The sequence below is a fragment of the Megascapheus bottae genome, chromosome 13, assembly GCF_031878675.1.
Source record: "Megascapheus bottae isolate mThoBot1 chromosome 13, mThoBot2.hap1, whole genome shotgun sequence".
In the NCBI taxonomy this organism is placed as follows: Eukaryota; Metazoa; Chordata; class Mammalia; order Rodentia; family Geomyidae; genus Megascapheus; species Megascapheus bottae.
Window position 1 is genome coordinate 17,923,324 of NC_143521.1, and position 27,951 is coordinate 17,951,274.

At 40.0% G+C, this 27,951-nt stretch overlaps 1 protein-coding gene across 1 annotated transcript in view; it reads left to right on the plus strand.

Annotated features, from left to right (window-relative positions):
- Positions 1–24,449: 24,449 nt before the first annotated feature.
- Positions 24,450–27,951, plus strand: part of Btc (betacellulin) — a 39,986-nt gene continuing 36,484 nt past the window's right edge. The window contains exon 1 of the mRNA XM_090344022.1: positions 24,450–24,565. Within this exon, the coding sequence (XP_090200148.1) occupies positions 24,502–24,565 (64 nt within the window). The 5' untranslated portion in view covers positions 24,450–24,501. The remainder of the gene's footprint in view (positions 24,566–27,951) is intronic.

Below are 27,951 nucleotides of genomic sequence, written 5' to 3' on the forward strand. Positions count from 1 at the left end.
AGAGCAATGACTTCAGCTCCCATATCCTTTTATTGATAGATTGATTCATTGCTGTATTTATTCTACAAGCATTTTTGTACTGAGGACTTTCTGACACAGGGAATGCTGCATGGACTCTGTACTATGGTTCAGTACTTAGTCTCACAGCCAGTTGAGAGACATCAGGCATTCTGTACTCACTATATGCCAAGTACGGTACTTACTGTGTTACCCAGATTATCTCTGCTTCTTTTCTCAGCTTTCCAGATTAAAAACCATTATTTTAGTTTTAGAGTTTAGAAAATCCAGACAAGGAAAGTTAACCTAAGCACCAGTGGAAAGATGAGACATAGCTCATGTGCTCTTAAAGGAAAGTTGAACTTGCTAAAACCAGGCTGTTCACAAAACTGCCACCAATACTCCAAATAAAGCTTTCTATGTATAGGAGAATGAATGATATTCCCACATTATTACTTAAAAATCACATTTTTTTCATCCATACTGGTATTTTATTATAACTCAGAAAAAAAGACAGAATGGGCAAGCGTAAACAATCACAAGCAATGCATCACTAGTGAAAAATCACATTTTTTAATCAAAGGAAGATTTCGATATGCTCAGGAACCTTGTGTTATTGTGGCCATACGTTGCTTTTCTATTGTTAATGATTGTGTTATCATTAGTGACATATAGGATTATTTATCATGACAATAAAATTAGTATATTAATATATAATTAGTCATTATTATTTTAGAGTCTGCTGAGTCTGCCATGGCAAAATACCAGAGGGCAAGTGGTGGTCTAAACAACAGAAACTTATTTTCTTACACTTCTGGAGTTAGAACAGGAGTTAGTCAAGGTCCGTCAAGGTCAATGTTTAAGAAAGACTCTCTTCTCAGCTTAAATATTGTGCTTGCACGTGTGCATGTGAGAGAGAGAGAGAGAGAGAGAGAGAGAGAGAGAGAGAGAGAGAGAGAGAGAGAGAGAGAGAGAGAGAGAGAGAGAGAGAGAGAGAGAGAGAGGAGAGCGAGAAAGAGGAGAGAGAGAGATACTTGAGAGTTCAATTCAGTGTTTCCTCTTATACTGGAGCTAATACTGTCACTAGAGCCTCATTATCATGTCTTTATTTGACCCTTTGTCAGTGTGAGATCTCTAAATACTATTATACTGGGGAGACAGGGCTTTCAACCTATTATTTTTTTTGAACATGAACATTCAGTCTTCCCTTTGAAGAAGCATCTGAGACTATTGACTTTGCACTTTCCACTGGGTGCACAGACTTCATAGGGGCACTGGGGAGAAAGAAGTCTGTCAAGAGACTGGAATCTGAACTTTCTTGTTCATCTGTCCTCATCCAAAGGTAATTGCACACAGCTCCTCAGCATCTGAAATAGGATGTTAGTGTGACTTTCTCATGAATAATTCAGGCGTAGTCCAGTGCCCCTTGCATGGACCATGGTGAGCCTGCTGGGCAGGAAGTAGTGAATTCCTAACTCAATTTCACTTCATAATGGAAGCTGGCAAAATTCTAGAAATAAAGGCAGAGGGCATAGTAGGACCCAGTAAGCACTCGGTTCTGAGAGTGTTATAATGGATATTGAATGGTCTTTAGAACCACATGTTTAAGTTTGGCTTCTAGTCCGTGGCAGTATTTGAAGGTGCTGGAACCTTTAAGAAATAATTCACTAGTAGGAAGAAGATGGGTCACTCTGAACAGATATGTAAAGAGGACATCAGATTCCCAGCTCCTGCCTCCCACCTTCCCTCCATCCCCTCCCTTAGGTGTTGTTTAAGTGTTTTGTCACAGTGACAGTAAAGGGACTAACCCAGAGGATAATAATAAAAGTGGCAGCAATTTAGACATCAGCAGTTATAGGAAGCTCACTTGGAAAACTGCAGATTTTCAGAGTCAGGAGTTATAATACTAAAAGGGCAAATGTGAACCAAGTAAGCTTAATGGATAAATCAAGATTTCTCTTTATATTTTAGCCAAAGACCAGTTGGTTCATTAAGAGTATAACTGTTCTGTGAAACCTTGACCCCCTTTGGTTTTTCTCCCCTGCCTCATTCTAAGCTATATTTCCCAAAGAGGTGGAAACCTCTCAATCAATTAACGAGAATAACTCACAAGTTCAAATATCCTTTCAAAAGACTTTTGGTAATAACAAGGTAGCAGAGAGGTGTGGGCAACCGCTTTGGTCTTCAGAAAAGCCTTGGTAGAACTAAGGCAGTTAAACATGAAAGAATCTCTTTATACAGTCTTTTTAATGGCTCTAGTCCCTGACTTATCTGTCTGCATCCTGAGTGGAAAGAATGAGAACTCACAAAGGAAGGCTTTCGGAAATTGTCTAGGGCAATAATAGAAACAAGATCAAAAATACAAGACTGTGGTGTCTTCATTATGTTTTCACTCTAGTGGTGTGTCTCTAAAATGAGAATGAGGAGAAAACTAGGACTGGTCTGTTTAAGGTAGATGACCTGAGGCCAGTATAACAGGATGTTTCAGTTTCAAACATAATCCTATGTCTGCACTTCCTGCCTGGGAAAGGGAAACTATGTGAGGGTCTTCAGTCTTGGTGTGATGAGAGATGGAGAGGCCTGTTTCTGCATCACTGGTTGCTCATCACAATGAGTCCTGGACTCCACCTGAGACCTCTGAAGCCACAGCAGTTGAGAATAGGCGGTTTAGATACATTTTCCAGGAGCTTCACTGTAAATATGAAGCTTGATACTTACCAGCTTCAGTAATTTTTCTTTTTCTTTTTCTTTTCCTGCCAGTCCTGGGGCTTGAACTCAGTGCCTGGGCACTGTTCTTGAGCATTCTCAAGGCTATGCTCTACCACTGGAGCCGTACTACAACTTCTGGTTTGTTTTTGTGGTGCTGAGGAATCAAACATATCACCCCCCCCAACGGACCCTCTCCAGGCTTTGTGCATGCTAGGCAAGCACTCTACCACTAGGCCACACACACCTGGCCCAGAACATAAATAATTTTATTACCTATTCTCCTGACTTGTGTGATGACTAGTGAGAAATGAAACAGCACTGAAAGATTGCAGGAGGAATTCAGAAACTCTGTGAAACAGAAATGTGTCTACTGAGTGAGCTAACTGACACTGTGTAGGCATCTCTGTGAACACCAAACGATCTACTGTGGAGAATGACCAAATACAGGAATTTATGAAGGTCATAAACATGGAAGAGGAATGGATATAAGTAAGGCATGATAAAATGTTTTGTACAAATGCCATTATCAGAATGTGTGATGTTTAGATCAGGCAACTGCAGTTATTTTATCGACTCATTAAGACCAAACTCAGCCCAGCTATTCATTAACGCTGAGTCTACTGACTAATGGTTGCATAAGAGAGTATTAAAATAGGAGTGTCAGATAACTAAGTTATGAGAGAATGTTGATTTGAATTTGAAAAATATAATTACTAAGAAGTGGCTGACTTCTAACTCCCGAAAAGGGAACTTAGGGGTAAAGGGCATATTGAAGAGAATTGTTTATGCAGTAGGAATCCCATTAATATACAAAAGGGAAATGAAACCAGAAGTGCTGTAATAAGCTCATTTATGTGTTGAATATTCATGTATTGAGTTTCTAATCCCCAAAGCAATGGCATTAGGAGATGGAGCCTTTGGTAGCAATGGCATTAGGAGATGGAGCCTTCGGTAGCAATGGTTCATGGGTATAGAGCTCTCAGGATACGGCTGATGTCTTATGAAAGGAGCCTGGGAGTGATGCACTGGCCTTTTGCCATGTGAAGCTTCAATGCATAGATGACCATCTATAGGAAAGCAGTCCTTTTCCAGACATGAAATCTGTTGGTGCCTCAGTCTTGGACTGTCTAGCCTTTAGAGATAGGAGATTCTGTTGTTTATAAATTACTGAAGCTAATGGTGTTTTGGTACTGTAGTACACACAGATAAAGATAAATGCCCAGAGAAGAACATTGAGAGTTCATTGAGATTATTGTAAGTTGCTTGCAGTTTGAAAGGTTCTAAGCAACTGGTTGGGATCCTGTCAGAAGCCAGAGTGAAAAACAGCTTACCTGCGCCAGATGCGTGACACTGGTGTGGAATTCACCTGTATCCATCCTGTTGTGGGCGGTTATGTCTGTGAGATTTCCTTTCTCAGTGTCCACTGTCCACAAAGGTGAATGAGACTTGTCATAGGTCTAGAAGAGCTCTTAGTTGGCCTAAGTAAAGAAGCTTAGGATGATTTTCATGAGTACTTGGAGTATAGATACATTCCCTCCAGGGGTCCTGCCTTAGCAATGGATGGATATCTTAATATTTGGTGAGTATGTCCATTACATGGAGAAAGAAGAAGCCTATTCTAATGACCTGTCAGGCTAAAAGTCCAAGCTGGCTATGTCAGTCAGGGGAGTGGTTTGCTTTTTCCATTTAATTCTCTTCCCTTTAGTTCCATGCCATTATCCACAACTCCAGAAACATCAGAAATCGAAACTGGCTATGAAGGGAGAAAATGAGCTTCACCCCTGGAAAAAGGCAAGGTAGAATCTCTCTCTCTCTCTCTCTCTCTCTCTCTCTCTCTCTCTCTCTCTCTCTCTCTCTCTCTCTCTCTCTCTCTCTCTCTCTGCAGTCTTGAACTCAGGGCATAGGAACTGTCTCTGAAGGGGTGTGTGTGTGTGTGTGTGTGTGTGTGTGTGTGTGTGTGTGTGTGTGTGTGTATACTCGTCCTGGAGCTTGAGCTCAGTGACTGAGTGCTATCTCTGAGCTCTGCTCAAGCCTAGTGTTCTACCACTTAAGCCACAATGCCACGTCTAGCTTTTTCTGAGTAGTTTGTTGCAGCTAAGAGTCTCATGGACTTTTCTTCCTGGAATGATGTTGAACTGTGTTCCTTAGATCTCAGCTTCCTGAGTAGCTAGGATTACAGGCATGTGTATCTGTGCATCCCTGAACCAAATATTGTTCTGTCCGTCTGTCTGTCTGTCTGTCTGTCTCGTGTGTACTGGTCATAGAGCTTTTCCTCAGGGTTTAGTATTACACTGAGCTTTTTTTTATTGTTGGGATAATGTATAGAGGGGTTACAGTTACACATGTCAGGTAGTAGCTACATTATTTCTCACACATTGATACTGATGATACACTTCTCGTGTTTTTATCCCCATTTCCTTCCCTCAGCCCCTCCCAATCATCTTGTTTCCCCCCTTCCTTTCCCTATTTCAAGTAAACAAATAAATGCATATACAATATGCCAGGTAACAAAGTCAGATACAGTAACAATATGAAATTAACCAAAGGGCAGAAAAAGAGAAGAGAAATAATATAGTACACTAAGAACAACGGTCACACAAGATAAAGCTCTTGTTTCCATATCCTAGAGTTCCTTTCATTTAGTCTCATTCTGTATGACCTTATGTACCTAAGTTTTGAGCTATTGTAATCCTCTGCTAGAAGAGTCTTAGATATGTACTAATTATTACAACTGAGGGAAACCATTGTGCCTATGTTCCTTTGGGTCTGACTTATTTACTTAATATGATTTTTTCCCAAGTCTTTCCATTTCCTTACAAATGGGGCGATGTCATTCTTTCTGACAGCAACAAAGAATTCCAGTGTGTACAAATACCACATCTTGTGGATCCACTCATCAACTGACGGACATCTAGGTTGGTTCCATATCTTTGCTATGGTAAATAGTGCTGCAATGAACATTGTTGTGCTGGTGGATTTAGTATGTCCTTGTTTCTGGATGATTGGGTAAATGCCAAGTAGTGGAATTGCTGGGTCATAGGGGAGCTCTATCTTTAGTCTTTTGAGGCACTGCCACACTGCTTTCCATAGTGGTTGAACGAGTTTGCACTCCCACCAACAGTGTAGTAGTGATCCCTCCTGTCCACATCCCCTTCAGCATCTGTTGTTATTAGATTTCTTGATCCTGGCCATTCTAACTGGAGTGAGGTAGAATCTCAAAGTTGTTTTGATTTGCATTTCTTTTATGGCCAGAGATGTTGAGAATTTCTTCATGTGTCTATAGGCCATGATTTCTTCTTCAGAAAAGTCTCTCTTTAAGTCTTTGGCCCATCTTTTAATGGGGTGGTTGTTTCTTTGAGTATTTGTTTTGGAGAGATTCATTTTTTTGAGCTATAGATATATTTTAGATATGAGGCCTTTGTCTATTGTATGGCTAGTAAAGATCTTCTCCCAGTCTGTGGGCTTTCTATTTAACTTGATAACTATATCCTTTGCCATACAGAAGCTCTGCAATTTACTGCAGTCCCATTTGTCCAAACTTTCTTTAATTTGTTGTGTTTCTGGATCTTTATTAAGAAAGTTCCGACCTGTGCCAAGGAGATCTAATGTATTCTTTATTCCTTCTTGTAAAGTTTCAGGGTATCTGCTTTTACCTCAAGATCTTTGATCCATTAATTCTGGTGCAGGGTGACATAGAAGGATCCCATTTTAGTTTTCTGCAGGTGCTTAAGCAGCTCTGCCAGCACCACTTGTTGATGAGGCTGTCTTTTTTCCATCCTACATTTTTGGTTCCCTTATTAAAGATTAACACCTGAGCGTCTTTTTCCTTTTTGTTCAATGTTAGTACTCCACTACTTGAGCCACAACAGGTTAATTAGAGATGAAAGTCTCAGACTTTCCTTCCTCTAGGTGACCTTGAACTGACCTCCTCAAATCGCAGCCTTTTGAGTAACTAGGAATATGGGCATGGGCCAGTGTCGTCTGGCACATACCCTGTTTTTAAGTTGAGGCTTTGCCTTGCAATTTTAGGCAATCATTGTACTTCAAATTATTTAAAGTAATTTAAGGGATATGAAGGAATTTTATTCAAAAGTAAGGCAAATCCAAAGAGTACAAGAGCGAGGACTCAATAACTGCATACCCAAAGCTATGGACATGGTAATGGAAATATAAACATAACTATATAGACATAAAAACCTATGACTCTAAAGACATAATGTTTTATTTCTTAAATTAATATGTTTCTACGACATACAAACCCTTAGCCTAATTGTAATGAAGTTCTAAATACTAAGTCCCAGTGATTGTAAATAGAGATTCCCTCCTTGAATACTTGTATGTTAAACTTGTCATTTAAAAAATGATGTAAAAATCAACATTAATAAATTCTCTAATAAAAAAGTAAGGCAAATAAAAAAACAATATAAACACAGCAACCAAGGACAGTAAGTAACAAAAATAAAGTTGCTTTGTAATTACAGGTATGAAGTGTTCTTGATTGTAGATTTAGTCATGTTCTTCATTGTCAGTGCTGTTCTTTATATTTGTTTTTTTCAAAAGGAAACTCTGGAACTACTAACAGCCTTAGTTTGATAAAAACTGAAATCTCAAAGGCTCTTTTAAAGAAGAGGATTAAAGAATTCTAAGAACAAGGTTGCCAGAAAAAATTTAGAAAATTTCCTTCAAATGAGTGTCCTTGAAACTGGAGCTTTTTCATTTTCCTGTATTTCTCTAGAAACAAGTTTTTCTCTCCGTCACCCATCCAAAACTTCAGCAAGTCCTGTCAGGCTCTCCTGTAGAATGTATTCTAAAACCCTTACATCATAACATGCAAAGTTTAGACTTTCTATTTACTCACCTTGTTTATGTGATCATTTTACCATGTCATGAGGGGTCCACTTTTGTCCTTTCGTGAGCATTCTGTAGCCAGCACAGATGATCATTTCCTGCCGCTGATGGATTTCTTTCAAATTCTTTATTAAGCTTTACAAAACTACATGATTCGTCCCTTGGCTATTTCTTGCCTTTGTCTTGTGACTATTCTCTCTAAAGCTCACTGTTCCATATTAACTTTCTTGTCACTCAAATACAACAAGTTTATGCCTGTTTGGTGCCTTTCTTCTTGCCATCTAAGTACCTGATATCACCTTTTCTTAGATTATTTCTTAATTTACATTCCATATTTCACCATCATGGAGAGGCCTTACCTGAACTACTTAAAATAGCCAAACACATGAGCGCACACAGAAATGACAAACTGATTTCAACTTCTGTTATTCAATGCTGCTTTTAACTGCTTTGTGACACTTAGCAAAGATTGTATGCATTGGATCAACTTTGTTTTCTTATTTCCTTTTTAGTCTTAGGAGACAAGGATTTTGTCACGCTTATAGTATTGTATCCTCATGTGATTAGAATGATGCTTGCTTAGGCACACATGTGAAATAGATGGATGCAAGTCTCAATTATATTCTGAAATGGAGAATTCCCACTAGGGCAGAAGATTTGCTTTCCATAAGTCCTAATTAGATAGATTTCACTGTAATGAATGCTTTCTTAACTGTTTTTTTATGATTAAATGAAAGGGTTTTTTTTAAGGGTTTTATCTATAAATATTTAGGAATGAAGTGGAATCAGACTCATGAGGGAGACAAAACTTCTTTGTAGTTGGCTCAAGAATTAGTGCTTGTAATGAGAGTATGATTCAGTCATCAGCTACACTCAGTGGGCTGTTTGTGATAGGAAACTCTTCTGTCTGTGGTTTCACCAGGCTCAGTCTGTGGAATCTGACCGGCCTCTAAACCTCTCTGGCAGGGTACTAGCTCTTTCCCATGCTGTCAGAGAGGACACATAGCCATAGGAACAAAAGACTCCTTTCTGCTCCTGTCAAGTGCTGGGAAATCCTAGATCAGGTTGCCAATCAGTCATACCTATTCAGTGGTTATTTGATGTAATGAAGTGGGGGAGAGTACTGAGTTGTATGATTTCTCCCTGTGAGGATTTACCCTGTTGCTATGGAGATACAGCCATATCCTCGGATCTGTATTTGGGATGCACTAATGAAGGATGTACTTATTCTGAGAAAATGCAGAAAAGGTGATGAGAATAAGGTGATATTAATTAGAGTTCACAGGGGAAACAGAACTTATAGGGGGTCATATACATTTACACAAGAAAAAGCATATAAATGGAAACAAATAAAGGAAGACCATAAGGAATTTGCTAATGCAATGAGGAAGACAGAGAAATGTCCAATCTGCATCTGTACACTAGAGATCAGGAAGGCCAGTAGTATAATTTAGTCTGAGTCTAAAGGCCCGAAAAGCAAGAAAGTTCTAGTACAATGTGTCAGTTCAAAAACGAACAGTAATCAAGATGAATTGTACTTAAAAATGGGTACATGAATGGAAACCTCTTTCTACAACTACTTCAAGATAATGGCAAATAAATACAGACAGAGGGAGCAAGTTCTCTCTTCCCTTGTCTTTTGTTCTGTTTGAGATTAGCCATTGATTCAGTGCTCTCCACTCCACCCCCCCACAAGCTCCACATTGAGGAGGGCAGTTTGCTTTCATAAGCCCTTCTGATTCAAATGTTTCTCTAATCAAGAAACACTTCACAGACAATTCCAGAATAATACTTGACCAAATGTCCAGATAGCATGTGATCCAGTTGATCACATGATATATAAGATTGATATATAAGATTAGCCATTACATAGGTTAGAGAAACATAAATTATTTATTTTAATTTTTAACTTCTCTTTAAATAGATGTACAAAGAGGTTTCTGCCCATCATATAAATTCATGAGTATAATGTATTTTGATCAGTGTCACAAAGGGGTGACTTCTTGAGGAATTTTAAGGATGGTTTTGGAGGAAAAAACAATTGCCTGAAGAAAAGTGATGAGAATTATATTTTCCTTTCCAGGGACAGCCTTTCCTGAAGTCCCTCCCATTCGTGACTGGGCAAATGACTTCCAAATAGTGTCTTCTGCCATGTTCATCATGGATGATATGCCTGTTTCTTTGCTCTGCCTCCCCCCTATCTTATCTATACCTTTCTTCATAGACAATTTCAGAAGGAGTCCTTTATATTACTCTCTAGACCATGGAAACTGTGGGTCTGGGTATACTGTGTCTGTCACAGAGTATCAGTGTATTCACCAAGAGTGCCTGCCAACAAGTCAGGAACGTGGAGTGCCAGGTAGACAAATGAATCCAGGGATAGATAAGGAATGGGATTTGAGGGTCACTCCATTTGATTTGAGAGTCTCAAATCAAGACAGTTTGGGTTCAAGTCAGAGTTTGAATTAGTTCAGACAAAGTACTTTGGCTGCACACACTGAGACTCTACCAAATTTCAGCTATCCTTGTTATTCTTGTTCATATTACTATTGTTCCATTACATTTACCAAAAGCTTTGATTTTTTTTCTGTCTTCAATCATACTGAATATTCTGAGAGTGGACATTGGTTTTATTTAATGGATGGGCTCATAGCCTTGTAATGGCCCTAGAACACTGTGGATATTTTCCCTGGTTGCATCTGCTCAGAGCAGACATGTACTTTGCTGGAAGTGTCAGGATAGAGGCAGCAGAGTTGTATTCAAGATAGGTTACAATATATTAAGTGAGATAAACAGAATGTACAGCCAGACCACATTTTTGAGAAACATTTCAGCACCGTGGTAATGTGGGATTATCCTTTTCTTTTTCTTTTTTGTCTTAGCATACAATTTGAAGTTGAACTGACCTTCATGCAGAAACTCTTGGTAATGAATTCAACTCATCATTGAATAGAAGGTGATAAAAGTGATGCTGAGTATCAGGAAAACGGCGAATTAGTGAAGCGATTAACCTTATTCAGCATGTTGTGTGACCCTGGTGTGAGGAAGAGATAACAAAACAAGGGGGAAATGCTTGAACCAACAAGAGAGTTCATGATCACTGAGAGGGAGGATTCTTAAATCCATGCTAAAAGGGCAGGGATGGAAAAAGGCATCTAAACAGACCAGTATTCAGGAGCTGGCTCATGGAAACAACATGAGCAGAAGTGTGGGTTATTGACAGCCAGCCAGAGTATTTCAAGGGCAGTTCGGGTGGAAGAATCTATTTCCTTTTTTCCTTCTCCCATTCCCTTCTTCTTTTTCCCCTGTCCCTCCTTCTGTCTTCTTCTTCCCCCTCCTCCTCCTCCTTCCTCTCCTCCTCCTCCTCCATTTTCTCCCTCCACCACAAAGTGGTAACAGAGATGGGCATGGAAATAAATGGACTCCATACAGCCATTTTACTACTGAGCTAGGTAGCTCTTCCAAAGATAGCTGGGGCAACAAAGAATAGATGAGTACTTTCTACTAGAAATTAGAAATGGAAAGAAAGCTTCAATTGATGTGACATCAGGAAAATGGAGAGGTATTCACTAGGCAGGTAAGAGGGTACTGGTATTGGCTTAATAGCTATATTGAACTCCATGGCCAGGAATGTACCAACAGTTCAAATAACTCGATGCACATGGGAAGTGGAGTTGTCTGGGATATGAAAGAAATGGAGTAAAGAAGACAGATTGTAGAGAAGGGAGCAGATGTCACTAGAAGAAGGTCCTGAAGGTTCAAAGGCCCTACGGTGGGAGAAGACTTGGTCGGTATGGCTTCTGAAGAGGTGTGGGGGCTAAAATTAAATAAACAGCAGGTGTGTGGTGGAGGTAAGGTCAGGGGGACAGGCATGGATTGCAGAGGACTTCTTATTTTCTCTGTAAACTCTAGAAAGATATTGGTTGTTGGCAAAGCTATCTTTCTGTTTAGATGTTAATAAATGAGATAGTTTTTAATGACAGCAGTGCAAATATATCCTTAATTCGGGAAGGTGTTAAAATTGAGAAGGTTGAGGGAAGGTTTTTATAATAAATGTTTTGGTTTCTTTGCTATATTACTTCCCACTTAGTAAATTTTTTTAAGAATATATTTTTATTGTCTAAGTATTTGTACAAAGGAGTTACCATTTGACAATTCAGTTTATGAATACCATGCATTTTTATCAAGCTATGTCCCTTTGAAAGAAGAGGCTAGTTTCGTTCTCATCACTGATATGACACAATGACAGTTTCTAGGTTTGGATTGCCCAAATGGTTTTAGTAATAAAGTTATAAGTATTTAGGTGGAGAAGAACATAGTGCAGTAGGTTACATATTAAACTCAGAGACACATCTGCTCGTCCTCAGTGGTGTAGAAGTGGCTTCACAGTGATCACTAAGGGCTCTAGTGACGGATTGGAATGAAACCTGCTGAGGCTGAGACTTGAAAACTTATTCCAGCCTTCTCTATCAAACAAATACAGCACCTTTTGAGGGTGAAAATTCAAAATTGAGAAAAAAAATCAAGAAAACTAAAATCTCTGTTGATGAACATTTAAAGGCTAATAAGTAATAAAAGCACTACTGAGCCTCTCATTTTGCTAGCTTGTCCAAAGAAAGGAGTACTTAAAAGTTATTAAAATTTATAAATATCCTTTGTCATTATTGCTAGAAATTTCATTCAACAACAGACTATATTTCTGATCAGACTATATTCATGATCCTAAGGTATCCCCTCTACTTGAAAAGAATACTTCCAGAGAGTTCTTTTCTCTGGGAATATTTACAGAAGAACAATCCCATCTTTATATCACTATGTCGAATCTCCATTTTATACTTTCAAGCATGCATGTAAATATATAAATTATAGATAGCCTGAAGATATTTTTTGGGCTGTGTCAAAATTTAACCTTATGTAATTCGCATTTAAATGATTTGGTAATTGACGTTAGTTTGTATTTGTTGATAGAAGAATGTGCAACTTGTTAAGTTATATTGTGTCATTTATGAGATCAATGGAGCCTGATGATGTGTAATAAATAAAGCATCATAAATCCACTTCAGCATTTTGTATTTCTATGAGAATGTGAGCCTGTAAATATTATGGACCATAAAGGAAAGTGCTAGCATTAAATAAGTTGCAATTTGAGGATGGGGATTCTCGGCCATTTCTTTTTAAGTTAATTAGTTCTTTTAAATTATTTTTAATGTCTGATTTTATGGCATATTAAAGTAAAATGAGTTCTTGGTGACCATCTGATCACTTTAAAACTACATGGGAGGAAGAAAGTTTGATATGCTGTATTTAGCATTTGGGGGCTGAAAAGGGCCATTAATTATCATCTAGTGTTGGAATTTGGGAATCTTTAGATGAGTGGGAAGATAAAATTATTTAAATTTCCATTACAATACGTAGCATGCATATCTCCAATGCCAGGCAATGTATTACTTCCCAAAGAAATCAAATTCTAGTCACTCATTAGCATTTTGGACATACCTTTAAAATGCTGAGTCAAGTTTCTCCTGCCTTTAATCTTTATATTCTTGTTGCAGCCACAGGAACAGAGGGGCATGAATGTAATTCATTTTCATGTGACAAGCCTTCAAACATTCAAAGACCTTTGTCATGCCAGCCACTTTCCATTCTCCCTCCTTGCCTGGTCTTGTCTGCTTAAGACTAAACAACTCAGAAAGCATTCTTACTTCTGAAAAGAGAAAAGAACTTTCTAAAGTCCGTGTAAATTTAGCAACTTCCCATTTGCAAAGTACATGTTTTGAAAATTATACCTCCTCATCTTTGATAGTTAGAATTAATTTCATGTAGGTGACTGACAGATTACTTTTCTCCATGGCAACTCATTGCAATTGCCATGAAAGTAAGACTTGAATTCATCAAGGGTATTGGGAATTCTCCTAAAATCTCTATACCTATCTTGGGTTTTCATACCTCCTTAAGTACTTTTCCTTCTCCTTTAATTCTCCTTGGCAATAATAATAATAATAATAATAATAATAATAATAATAATAATCCACAGTAAAAGCAACTGAACTCTCCCTGCCTCATTCTGAGTTAGTCAAAATGAGAATCAGTGATTTTCCCGCATAGGTGTTTGGCTGTGCAGCAGGTAGTAAGGGTTCAGAATTTGATATGGGATGAGTATGAATAGCATGGCACTACCACGTTAGCCATGTGATCTTGCACATGCACACGCATTGTTCAACTTCTGTGATTTAGTAGTATCATTGTAAAATGAGAATAACATTAGTCCATATACTAGATGTGCATTTAAAAGCATGTGTATATATGTGTGTATATGTATACATCCATATACTGCTTTAGAGTGGTTCTTGCTATACCATATCACTGACTATTTATTGTGTTGTCTAACAGTGAGACAGTCTTTACTGTAGTTTGAATGGGTGTCTCTGATGGCCACTACATTAGAGGTTTGTTTCCCATGGTATTGCTTCTAGAAAGTGGTGGGAGGTAAAGCCTAATGGAAGGTCTTTAGGTTTTTAGGAACATGTCCTTGGGAGGGTTGTCGGATCCTGGATTCTTTGTCTCCTTCTTTGGTCATAAGGTGAGTGGTTTGCTCCTCAGCATACTCCATTACCAGGCTCCTAAAGTGACAGGGCCACTCAGTCTTGAACTGGGACTTCCAGAACTGTGAGTCTTAATAAATTAACTGCCTCTGGTATTTTATTGTAGCACTGGAGAGTTAACTAGTTCACTTAGTCCTAAATGGAAGAAATTCCTCCTGTATTACAGTCACTCCATCCAGAATTAATGTGTCTATAGTTGCATGAAAGATGCCACATTTGAGTAGAGTTTTCTAACCTAAGAGTTGAAGACAAGGTACCTAATCAATATACATGAAATGATCTGGAATTTAGAGGCAAAGACATGAAGAAAGGAAAAAAACCTCAAATATGCCCCGCTTTTGACAATTGCCTTCTCAATATATCTTGCATACTGGCCAATAAACAAATGACTCTCAAACTAACATGACTTCTTTTTCTCTGTCTCCGTTGTTGTCTTAACCCTAGTACATTGCACCAGTCTTCATATAATTGGGTTTTTTGAATCTAATAGCCTTTGCTGACAAGTCTGTTTTGCATGTTTGTTTTCTGCTCTCTTTTTTTTGCCCATCCTCACAGGCTCTTCTGCCTGGGCTGGCTTCGAATCCTGAACCTCAGCCTCTTGAGCAGCTAGAATTACAGTCATGGGCCACAAGCACCGGGTGGCAAGTTGGCTTTCGTGTGCTATCCTGTTCCAATGAATATCACAGTTTCATTAAATCTTCGGATAACTTTGAGGCTCTCCTTAATATCAAATAGTTAAAACTGAAAATGAACTATTAACGAAGTGATACATGCCTTTAGATCTCCTTTCTGAGCCTCCTAAGAACCAAATCATTTGTTTTGCCAGTTCTGGGGCTTGAACTCAGGGCCTGAGCACTATCCTTGAGCTTTCTCAGGGCTAGAGCTCTACCACTTGAGCCACAGCCCCACTTCTGGCTTTTATTGTGTAAGTGGCACTGAGGAATTGAACCCAGGTCTTCGTGCCATGCTAGGCAAGCACTCTACCACTAGGCCAAACTCCTGGCCAAGAACCAACTAAATTTTAATTGAAGTTGAGTAACAACGCTGTGATCTTACTCAATATTTAAATTTTAAAACTAGTCAAATACAATGCCTCATGCCTGTAATTTTAGCTACTTGGGAGGTGGAGGTCAGGTGGATTGCAGTTCAAGTCAAGCCCGGGCAAAATATTGACAGTTCATATGAATAAACAAAACAAATGTAATATTTCACGCCCGGACTTCTAGGTAGATGGGAGGTATATAGAGGAGAGTCTCTATCCAAAGATGGTCCTAGGACAAAAAATATCCTGCAGGCACTATCTGAATCATATAACAAAAGCAAAAAAGGATAGTGGGGTGTGGCTCCAGAGGAACAACATTTGTGTCCTAAGTGCAAAACTAAGTCCAAATTCCAGTATCAAAAAGGTAGGTAAATTTTAAGACAATTGACTGTTGTTCTCCTTTTACTTTGCTTCCCAATGTGCTTTTCTTCTTTGTAACATTCACACGGACATGATGGTGTTATCGAAAGACTTCCTAATTAATTTACCCATGGGTCCTTTATAATTCTCAAAGATCAACTGATCACTAATACTAATCTATAGGCGGTACTTACACACCCTGATAAAATGGCCAGATGGAACTGGGTCACTCAGCTAGGTGGTGGCTTTTAGATGGAAACATGCAGAAGTCAGTGGGCCTGATCTTCCAGACAACTTTGCACCAAGATGAGACACAGGGTGGGGGAGGGAGGCAGGCCAGGCCAGTTTTGCCCCTATCTAGGTGAAGTAGCTCTCCTGTCTTTGGCCTCCTTATTGCCTCCTGAAATCTGTCCTATAAGTGTAGAGAACAGAATTGGAATCACACAAACAAGACAGGCAGGCAGGCAGCTACCACCCTCTGTAGTGTCATTCTGCTTGGCTTGTTGGATAAACCAGCAAAGGTTTCCTGGGTAATCAAGTGATGAGCCAATTACTTGAACAATGGCCTTGACCTGGAGCTTACTGACACACTCCTGTCTCTTTTGTTTCCCTGTCTAAAGACTAGAAGTACATTTCTTGGTCTTGAGGAATTATCTAGTAGCTGAAGGTCTAATACATTTCCTAAAATTTTCTTTCATGATTTTCCTGAAAGTGTGCTTTTAACTGGAGTAAGAATTTGTTGTAGTGATTATTCCTACTAGAGTTTTAGATTTAGAGCAACCCTAGTTTAAACTCACCCACTTTTGCTGATTCCTCTCCTTCACGCCTTAGTCTATAAAGTCAGTTGAAGACTTCAGAGGGAGTTACATCTTGTTCAATAGTTTTTGCTTTGGTAGAATGCTACAGCATGGATGTACAATTCCTATTTTCTGACTCCAATGGGAAGGGGAAAAGTATCTTCAGAGCCTGGAGAGTTCTGTTATTAGAATGTGTGTTACTTCCATCCTGGATGTAACCCACATCCAGGGATGACAACCCTTCAGGTTCGTCATTGCATGTCAGCACAATTACTTTGGAGGATGCAGTCTTCCATTGTGCTTTACCTCCACAGAATCTAGTATTGTCCATCAACAATCTGAAGGTCAGGCCTAGCCATGTAATGTACCTGATCTAAATGTCTCTAGCCTTAATTTTTCATTTTTAAGATGGGATCAAATAATGATTCAAAGGGTTAAAACAAAAAATGAAATGAGAAAAATATAGAAATCTATCCATTGCATAATATTTGTCTAGAAGGACTTTGTGAAACAAGTGATTCACTTTAGCATTGTGGCGCTGTTCATTTTCAGGCAGAGAAGAAATGCAGAGGGCACTTTTGCTAGGTGCCACATTTAGTCTTCTGGCCACTATTATGTCACATAGATACGTATTTTCAATGAAATTCTGCAGATCTGCTAGGATCTAAGACAGAAAGAAAATTTCTCTTGAGAATAAAAATGGATCTATCGATGTAGATCATAATTATGTGATGTTAATGACAACTATCGAACTCTCTTGCAGTGATTAAAACATTGTGTGTGCTTGTCTGTGTGTGTGTGTGTTGTGTGAGTGCGCATGCATGTGTCAGAACCAACTAGGCCTGAACTCTTGCTCTTGTTCATTTGTTCATTTTATTGCTCATGGCTGGTATTTGATCACTTGAACCATACGTCCAGCCAGGCATTTTGCTAGTTAGAGATGTAATCTCAAAGACATTTCTCCCTCAGCTATCTTTGAACCTTGACCTTCTAGGTCTCAGTCTCCTGAGGAGCTAACATTACAAGTATAAGTTACTAGTACATGACGTGGACACTTTTAAAGTACCTGAGAGCCAGAGACAATGATAGCAGAATTTTCTATAGACATATCTTTCTTTTCTGCTAAATCATTTCTAAATAATTTGCATCAATTTTTAATATTTTAAAATATTGTGCCTCCAGACAGATGACAGTGCTGAAGACATTTCAGAACAATTACTTTATGAGAAATAAAGCTCTTTAAAAGTATTATCAGGGAACACACTGTGTTCCTTTATCTGTAGGGAAAGCTTACATTCCCAAGTCCCCAAAGACTTAAGTCATTAAGAGGATTATAATGGCCACTGACTTATACTAAGATTAATAACAAGTATATTGATGCTTCCCCCTGAAAAGAAGAGGAAGACGAGAGGTGAGCATGGCTGAAAGGAGAAATATATCTCCTTTCTTCCCACTTCTGTATGTCATTTTGTTTTGTTTTAGGAATTATATCTAATTCAAGCCATTTCTCCCACTTTCCATCTTCTAACCTCCTCTTTCCTAAACAAGTTGGAGGAAGGAGAAAGGCGGTCACTTAAAATCTCCTGTGCATGTTCTGCTTACTTCATTGTAAGACCATTGCATATAGCTTTCTTTGACTGGAAAGTAAATTCATTTCTTTGGACCTTGGAAACCTAAAGATGTATGAGTAGTTTTGGGTGATGTTTAGAAGTTGGAATAGTTTTGAAGTGAGTACTAGAAAAAGACTATATTGCCCTGAACAGAGCAGTAAGGGAGATAACCAAGAAAAGACTAGGAAGAATAAGATATATCCTAAGTTTCATGGCAAGAAAGCTGGTAGAAACAGACAGTAAATGCTATTTTCAAATGAGGTCTCAAATGAATCTAAGTAGCATACGACTGGAAACTGAACAAAAGAGCAATTTTGTTCTCCAGTGGCCACGAGTTTGATTGCATTGCTTTATGAAATGCATAACTTTAAAAGATTAAAGTAGAAGACTCGATGGGAAAATTTTTTTAAAAATTTTTTTATTGTAATTAGTAAAAGGGTTACATGATATTTGCCAGATAGAAGGTACATTAATTCACATACATTGATACCCTTTCACATGTCTTGTTACCCGTTTCCCTCCCCCCCCCCCCACACTCCCCACCGGTCTTGGTTTCCCCCCTTCCCTATCAAATTTCAAATATCCAAATACAAATAAATTCAATATATCAGATAACAAAGTGAGATACTATACCAATATGAGATAACCAAGGGACAGCAAAGGAGATGAGAGACAACATAGTACATTAAGGACAACAATCATTCATTACATGGCTTTTGTTTCAATGTCCTGGAGGTCCTTTCAATTAGCTTCACATTATATGGCCTTATGTATCAAGATTTTGCTCTATTGCAAATCTCTGCTAGTAGAGCCCAAGGTTTCTACTGATTATGACGAATGAGGGAAACCATTGAGCCTAAGTTCCTTTGAGTCTGGCTTACTTCACTTAATATGATTTTTTCTAAGTCTTTCCATTTCCTAACAAATGGGGCGATGTCATTCTTTCTGACAGCAGCATAGAATTCCATTGTGTACAAATACCACAACTTGTTGATCCACTCATCAACTGAGGGACATCTAGGTTGGTTCCATATCTTTGCTATGGTGAATAGTGCTGCAATGAACATTGTTGTGCTAGTGGGTTTAGTATGTCCTTGTTTCTGGATGGTTGGGTAAATGCCAAGTAGTGGAATTGCTGGGTCATAGGGGAGCTCTATGTTTAGCCTTTTGAGGCACTGCCACACTGCTTTCCATAGTGGTTGAACGAGTTTGCACTCCCACCAACAGTGTAGTAGTGATCTCGATGGAAAAAATTTTTGAGCAGTAAAGCATTCAGGCTACTGTGTGGACTGCCTTTTGTGGCTGATAATGAAACAAGAAGGCAAAGAAATGATGTGGCTATGTGGTAGAGAATGAAGATCTTGGAGGAGAAAAAAGAATGGATGCTCCAGATCATCCATTTGTTAAGGAACTCGGTATGGATAGAAGAGAATTAATATCTCTAGATGGGACCATCAACACAATGAGAGAATGTCTAAGGCATTTCAGAAGTCTTCAAGGTTGCCCCTCCCATCAGAGATCCAAAGCACAAGGTGGGCAGTGATTTCAGAGGGTCAGACTGGAGTACCACCCATGGGCTCACTGCTCATGTCTCTGCTATCCAAATTCTGGGACAGTGTTGTTTGGCTGCTCTGAGTTCAAGTCACGTCTGGTGAGTTGCCACCTATTGCCCTAGAAGGCACAAGCCCTAAACATTGGCACACACCAATGATGTTAATTATGGAGGTCTGAAGAATACCAGAGCTGTAAGCCATGCCTTCTTCCACCTGGGTTTTAAAGAACGCAGTTCGTGGCCGGAGACCCAGGTAGAAATGGTTACAAAGGTAACAATAGTTCCTCATAGAAGCCCTTACTACAGTAATGCCTTGTAGAACCACAAGAGTGGTTCTAAGACCAAGTATTGTAAGGCTACCAGGGAGAAACGACAACCTGGGTTAACTGCAGAGAGGAGATTCTAAACCAAGTCAGAGAGCTAAAGCATGAGCTGAACCCAGAGGCTGATGGAGTCAGGGCCATCTATGGCTTTGGGGCCAGCCATTGTGTAAATATATGAGGTATGAGAAGTCAAAGGAAGTTGTTCTCGAAATGTTAAGACTGTTATTTTCTCTCTTGGCTATTAGACTTACCTGATGTCTGTTATTCCCTTTTCCTTTCCTATTCCTTTCTCCTCTCTCCCTCTCTTTTCTGGAATAGGGACATGTTTACAATGTCTGCTTGCCCCACTCCAGCCCCCTTCACGTTCTTCCTTGTATTTTCTAAGTAGGTCGACTGTGCTGATTTCGGGTACATTGGGTCTCGTATCAGGTTTAAATGAGATTCTGGACTTAGGGGTTTTGAGTTGGTGCTGAGCTGAGTTACAGACTTTGGGGATATTAAGATAAAATAAATATGCTTTGCGTGGGACAAGAGCCTGGGTTCTCTGGCCAGTGGCTCCATTCTATGATTTGAATGTTTCTAGCAAATACATTCCATGTGCTTATATGCTGGAAAGTTATTCCTCAACTTTACATTAATGATAGTTGAAGATGAAGTATTTAGAAGTTGTTAGTACTAGATGAGGTCACGAGAGTAGGGTTCCCATGATTGTGTTTATAGCTTTATGAGGTGGAGAGAGACCGAGCGAGCACTGTCTTGTTCTAAGACACTTCCTATCACATTATAGTATAGGAAGAAAGGCCTTCATCACACACTCCTCTCATGCCTCATGGACTTACAGCCTTCAGAATAATGAGTTAAATACATATTTATTCTGTATAAATCATCCAGTCTATGGCATTCAACTGCCAGCAACAGAAATATGGAGCACATTCTTCAATAATATATTCTATTCTGTATTCTAGGCTATCTTGGTCTCTAGAGTTAAAGGAGAGAGGAGAAATGGGAAGAACGGGAGAGTAGGTAGAGTGGCTAATCGAGTATGAGGAGGTCTAGCAGTAACATAGCTGTGACCTTGTGGCTCAGTGTTACTTTCCCAGGAGACCCTTGATCTGTGCTATGTTCTTCCTTCCATTTCCCATACTAATAAGAGAAGGTTAGTGCTCTATGTATTGAATATGGACTGAATAATTTCTAGTACACCCGATTATTTTTGCCTTAGTGATATGTATCACTGTGAGTAGTACAAAGTGTGCATCTCATTGCCATTCCATGTTATAGATGAGGAAACTGAGACTCAACAAGTGAGTAATTTGTGATTCAGATATTTGATGACACAGCTCCAATTTGAATGAACTGAACAGATTCCTAAGCAAACACGTTCCATCTCTGCTGTCTTGCAGATGAGAATCTGAGACACAGAAGAAGGGATGGAACCACTGTAGAAAGTGTATTTCAAAAAGATACCATTTTACAGAATTAAAATTGTGCAATTTTGTTTCTTCCTTCAACTTGGATCATCTTTAATCAATTGCTTGGTTTGAAGAAGGTTTGTGTATATATAAATATGATAAAATTATAATGATAAAATGAAACTATGATATTTAATATCACACAAATAATTATCTTTGAGATTTATTGGATTTGTTTTAAGCTATCATTTAAACAAGGTAACAAGTCAAACAGATTGAGCCAGACATATAAACCATTGGATTCCCCAAACACTGAATAGGAAAATATCATACAATGGCAAGAAAAGAAAAAAAATAATAACCTCTTTCCCATAGAAATGTTAGGTTTTAAAAATAGAATCAGGTGAATGCAAATTTTGAGCTGTGATTTTTCTAGGTATTTCCTTAGAGACTACTTGGATAGTTTCAAGCAGAATATTAAAAAAAATTCTCTCTCTGTACCACACTATTAAGTTTGCTAAGTTATAATGCATAATTTCTATCATTGCTATAAAATACAATATATTCTTAAGAGTTTTTCAGTACTTTTATTTATTCACTCTTGTTGAGTTAAATCATGTCAATGGCCACTGGGTAATTTTCCTATATTACAGAACTTATAGCTTGTGGTGACAATTGGGAGAGTATGTTGACCTAGAATGAACTCATCTAGAGTTTTCCTTTACATCATCACATGTGCATCTGTTGATATACGTTGTGCTTCACAAAAGCTTCAAGCTTATTTTGTCCTGACTAGAGGAGAGGGCGGAATGGCCCTCCCAGAAGCTGTCTTTGTGTGGGAAGAGAAAAAGGCTGGTGCTTACAGGCCCTTCAAAGGAATCTACTTGAGCTTCATACCAGATTTAGAAAGGCTGGTTACACCTGCCTAATCCTGGCACTGGAAACAGACTGCTGGAGCAATCTTTAGCTTGAAGATACTGAGCTTAAAAGTTCTACTGTAGGGCTCTAGTGTAAGTTTGATTTGTTCCTTTCTTAATCTAAAACATTAAAATATATCTCAGTTACATGAATAAGGACACAGGAATATTATTTCTTACTTACAACCTTTCTAAATTTCACGGTTGAATTCTGGATTCATCTTTCATAAGCAAGTGGAGAGTGAAAGAGGGAAGGAAAAAGTAGAGGAAGAGGAGAAAAAGAATGAAAGGAAGAGTAGGAGAGGAAAGGGAGGAAGTGATGGAAGCAAAGAAGGAAAAAGAGAAAAAACAAGGAAGTATGAAAGGTAAAAGAAAAAAGGAAAGAGAAAACAAAGGAAGGAAGAAAAAGGAAGAGAAGAAAGAGGAAAGAAAGGGAAGAGAGGAAATTCAGTCATGAAAGGATTGGATCTTTGGTGCCAGGAAACTCTCAGAGTACATACTTTTATAACCACTTATTTTATTTCTGGCAGTAAATAAAGCCCTCAGGGAAGGTTTTAATTTATCTGGCTTATTCAGTATATTAAATTACGCTATTTTATTCTCTGGTGGCCTGAAAAAGTTAATTTACCATTTGAGTGGTGTGAATGATGAATACTTACATGAAATCTTGGCACTTTATAATACTCAACATACATTTAATCATTTTGCTTAGGTGTGTTGAATTTCTTATTGGTATCTAGAGAAAGGAAAACAAAATTGCATGTTGGAATAACAGGAACATTATTGATTAAGTTGTCATCTCAGAAAAAAAAAGATCTGCATTTAAGCCCTTTTTATGTGGCATACAATGTCTTTCTATCTCTTAACCTCAAGTTTCTCAAACCCCCTCGTGTTCCTGCTCTAGCAATAGTTTATGAACTACCCTGGAAGGATGGAATGGGGTTAGAAAATGAAGAGCTTAGTTTTATTCCTCCAGATATATTGGCTGTCTAGGACACTAAAACAATCTGAATTGGTTTTGAAATGAAATATCAGTTGTGGAAGAAAAATGCATAATTTGCCTATTATAACAATGGACTGGACAGAAGGAGGCAGACACCTGGTCTGTATTTTATACATAAAATAAAGTCCATGGGACTTTGGGATCTGATAGAAGGATGACTTTTAATTGCAGGAAGGTGCCTACATGTGTGTTTCTCCCTCTCTGTCCCTCTCTCTCTCTGTTTCTCTCTGTGTACTAGTACTAGAGCTTGAATTCAGAGCCTGAGCACTATCTCTTAGCTCTTATGCTCAAGGCTTGCCCTTTACCATTTGAACCACAGCTCTGCTTTTTCATTTTGTTGTTGTTGTTCTCCTTTCAGGTTACTTGGAGATAAGAGAACCATGGATTTTTTTCTGCCTGGATCGGCTGCTAATTACAAATCTCAGACCTCAGCTTCCTGAGTAGCTAGGATGGGAGAGGTGCATAAAAACACTGGCACCTTTTGATTATCCAGCAGGCAAATCTGTTAATAATATATGTAAAACTGGGTGCTTCTTTCTGTGTTCCAGAAATTGCTTGATGCACAACCCCTAGACCCCAGCTCTCCAGAGCAAGGAGGTGTGGCTAAGCAGCCAAAAGGTGCTCCTTATAGTCATAATTCCAACTAAAACGGAAAGCGAGAAAAAAAGACAACAAGGACTCTTGAATTAACTGCATTTGTAACAGAAAGGCTTGTAAAGTGTCAGGTGCCCCAGAATCATTGCCGGTAAACTGGATCTTCTGAAAGGAAGGTGTGAGAAGACTTGAGGCTGAATGCAGGCGCTTGGGGCCCATGTTAAATAAAGCCTTGCAGGTCTCTCTGCCCTCTTCCCACCCACCTGGCTTCTTCCCCCAGGGGTGAGAAGTGAACTGGGAGGGGAGACCCAGCAGGGGGAGTGTGTGAGCTGGGCCCCAGGGCCTCCCGAGAGTGTCCTAGGGTGTGGGGGCCGCTGGGGTGGGAACAGCCAGGAGGCTCCCCGCTCTGAGCCTTGTGCCTCTTTGCTGGGGTGTGTGCAGCGGGATCCAGGATAAATAGGAGCCTCCCTGCTCTCCGTCCAGGCCCTCTGGCTGCCCGCCCGCCGGGGTGTTTCCCTGCCCTGTAGCCAGGGTGCCAGCAAGGGCCAGTAGTTTCGCTTCCTCCTGGCTCCAGGGTTCGTTTCCAGGCACCCTCGCGGGTGCCCCGAAAAGGCAGCGAAGGAGGAGGAGGAGGAGGAGGACGAGAGGGAGGAAGAAGAAGAGGAGGAGGAGGAGGGGGAGGATTTGGGGGCCTCGTCCTCCAGGGGCTGTCCCGGCCCCCGCAGAGCCAGGTTGATGGACCCGGTCACCCCGGGCAGCAGCGCCAGCTCCCTGCCCCTGCTGCTGGCCCTGGCCCTGGGTAAGTGACGGCGCTGGGCATGGAGAGCCCAGGTGGAGAGATCCGCGTTGGCACGTGGACAGGAGGGCACGCTCGGGCTGGCTGGGGCTGGCACGGGCTGGCAGCTTGGCTGGCTGGGAGAGGGCGAAGGCGCACCGGGGCTGCACCTGCTGGAGGTTGTTGGCAGGCGAGGGCGGAGGCCCGCGGGCGGAAGGGAGCCCGGGCCCAGCTGCTGGGGTTGCACTCAGGTGGCACCGCGCCTACCTGGGTGCCTTGGAGATCTGGGGGTGCAGGGCAGGCGAGTGAGCAGCGGTGCTAGGAAGGAATCCCATGAAGAAGGCGCCTGGGGATCGGGAGTAGGGATGTGCACCCGATCTAGAGGAAGCCAACTCGGAGGGGGGGGGGGGGGGGACTGTGGGGAGGGTGTGCTGAGCCGGACAGAAAGAAATGGGCCTGACAACAAGTGTGTACCCCTGGTCTGTGCCAGGTTTCCCTCTCCCTCTTCCCCTCCCCCTCTTCCTCCTCCTCCTTCTCCTTTCTCTCCACCTGACTCTCAGAGCAAAGAGAAAGGAGCAAAGAGAAAGGACAAAACAGCTCAGGGCTTCACTGGCGCTCTGTGCTTTCTTACTAGAAGGGAACATCATGGAAGGGAAACTTTTCTTCACTTGGAAAGATGAACCAGATGGTTAGTTTAAGGACTGTAGGGTGGGAGAAGTGAGGTAGGTGGGCGGAGCAGGTGAGGGGAGGGTGGCTCCAATCTCTGAGTCGTTTGGGGGGAGAGAAGGAAGGAGGAAGAGAGAAGCTGGAGGGGAGTGAGGGACCTGGAGCTTCACAGATCTGCTTCTTACCTCCTCTGTGGTAGAGAGCAAGAAGGCCCCAGGTGGGCCAGTCCTCTGCCTTATAGTGTATGGTCTTCGCCATGGCTGGGGGCTGTTCTGGTCTGAGCTGGAGTGCAGAGACCTCTAGGATCAGGTCATTGGAAGGAATCACCCAGCGTAACATCATGATTTAATGGTATCTCCTACCTCCAGGAACACCAAAAGTAGGGAAAGATGGGATTTTTCCCCAACAGAGGAAAAACTCATGGCATCTAAAAGGAAGTTTTCATTTGCCTGTGTCTTTGTAATGAGAGAGGTGGATGAAACGCTGTTGTGAACTTGGTTGCAGATGCATCAGATTTAGGTCCAAAATTTGAGAGAAAGGTCTGACTCACAATCCTTGTGGAGAAGAATTCAGTATGAGCACCATGGTAGCACACTATGGAGGGTGAAGAATGATCCACCAGAGATCTCTGCTTGGAAACAGTGCTCAAACTTCTTTCAGCATCCCTTGGAGGTACTCTCCTCCTCTGTCCTATCTGACCTGGCCAGCAATGGAGATAGTCACTCCGAATCACTACAGTCAACAAGATGCTAAAGTATGCAGGAATGGGGATTGGGGAAAGCATCCAAGAGATTTGTAAGATGTGATTCTTGCCCCAAAAGAAATTACATCACATTTGTGAATGTCAGACTGACAGTCTGAAATAACCAGGCAAACTCATGAAAGCAGAGAGGAGAGGGAGGATGAGAGTGGATGCTACTCCTGCATGGTAAAACTTGAAATGGAAGAGAAGAGCGGGTGAGACAAAGGAAAACATTCAGTAAAAGATTGGTGATGGGATTGAAATGTCTGGCCTGTTAGAAAGAGGAATTTATAGAATGCAGATAGATTATGAAAAACATACAAGAATTTGGTTTAAGACTTTGGGGGCATAAGTCAGTAAATAGTTGAATACTATCCATCAATCAGCACATACCATCAGAAGGCTTGAATAAGGGAGATAGGATGCAAGTAACGAGTTAGAGGGGTAAGTCTGGTAATGGGGGAGAAATGTGGGAAAAAGGGGTTGAGAAAGAGCATCAAAGGACTGTCTCTGTGTATTTCAGAAATGTGCTAATTAGGTCAAATTAGGATGCTGGGCCAGCAGAAGGTGGTAGGAAAGAAATGATTACTCAAGGTTGATGGGCATTTTATCTCACCTCTTTATCTACTGTTTCTCTTCAAAACCTGTCCAAAAAAACCAGACATGAGAAAAACAAAACAAAACAAAACACAACTGGAATCCAGTGCAATGGGTATACACAGCCTACATAGCCTACACTAAATGTACAACAGCTTGGTTGAACAGTTGGCTTAGGAGATTCCGTTCTGTCTGCAGTCATATGAAAAGCTCTTATTTCTTGCAAAATGCCACCAAGTATCCTTTGCTGGCATCATTGTTTCCATTAGGTGCTCTTATTCTGATCACATGCACTTTACTTTTAATTTCTCTTCTTAATGTAAGCCACATGTTATTTTATTTATTTTTTGAAAAGAATGTGAGCAAGGAAGGTGTGTGTGTGTGTGTGTGTGTGTGTGTGTGTGTGTGTGTGTATAAAAGCGAAAAATGCCCTGAGAACTGGCATTGGGCAGATATGAAACCTGGTTCCTGCTTTGCTATTTGGTGACTCTAATCTACCTATAAAATGAAACTTTTCTGGGCACTGTCTTTCTCCTTTGCAAAATGAAAGAGTCTTAGTAGATGATCACATGTCATCAATCATGTTTATTTTCAAAAAATAAACAAATGACATGTGACACATGAAAAGAATGGCATGTGTTTGTTATCAATGTAGGTGTTCTTTATTAACTAGCATTAAGTAGATGGGTCTAATAGGTTTCTTTTTTGTAAGTACATGCAAATTATGCACTAAGCTCTATGGGAAATTTTCTGAGGGGTAAGTTGGGGTTAGATATGAGAATAAAGATGTATACTAGCTGAAGATCAATTTATGTAATATATACACATTTTACATAAATGCAATTCATATGTTTATATTTACACATGTGAATACATGCATGCTTATATAATTAATATTCATTATATGCTAATTTAGTCTTATTTTATTAGAAAGTTTTATTTAAAGGAAATTCATATCATATTTTCCCTCAAAACAGGACTTTCCAAAGAGAGCTTACATGTCTCGACTGTATTCTCTTGTTTATTAATCTGGTTATTAGTAGAAAGTGACCCCCAGTGTCTGATTGGGAGCAACTGAAGAAGAGCTTTCTGAGTATTAAATTTCCAGCTTTGTTAAGCATGAGAAATAAACCTATTAGTATTATTATTTCCATCTTTGAACATGATGGGTAATGGGATTTAGTACTGGAGATGGAACTTCGGGCCTTACACTTGTTATGCAGGCTCTACCTCTAAAATCATTCCCCTAGTCTGCAATATAGATTGAGTGTGATTATTTTGGGTCCCCTTTTTTACTTTCCCCTAGTTCCCCCCCTCCCAATCCTACTTAGACTTAATTTTTATCTGGGTATGAGTCTTTAAATGACGAAGTTGCTAATCCATAACTTCTTTGCTGCCAAAAGAA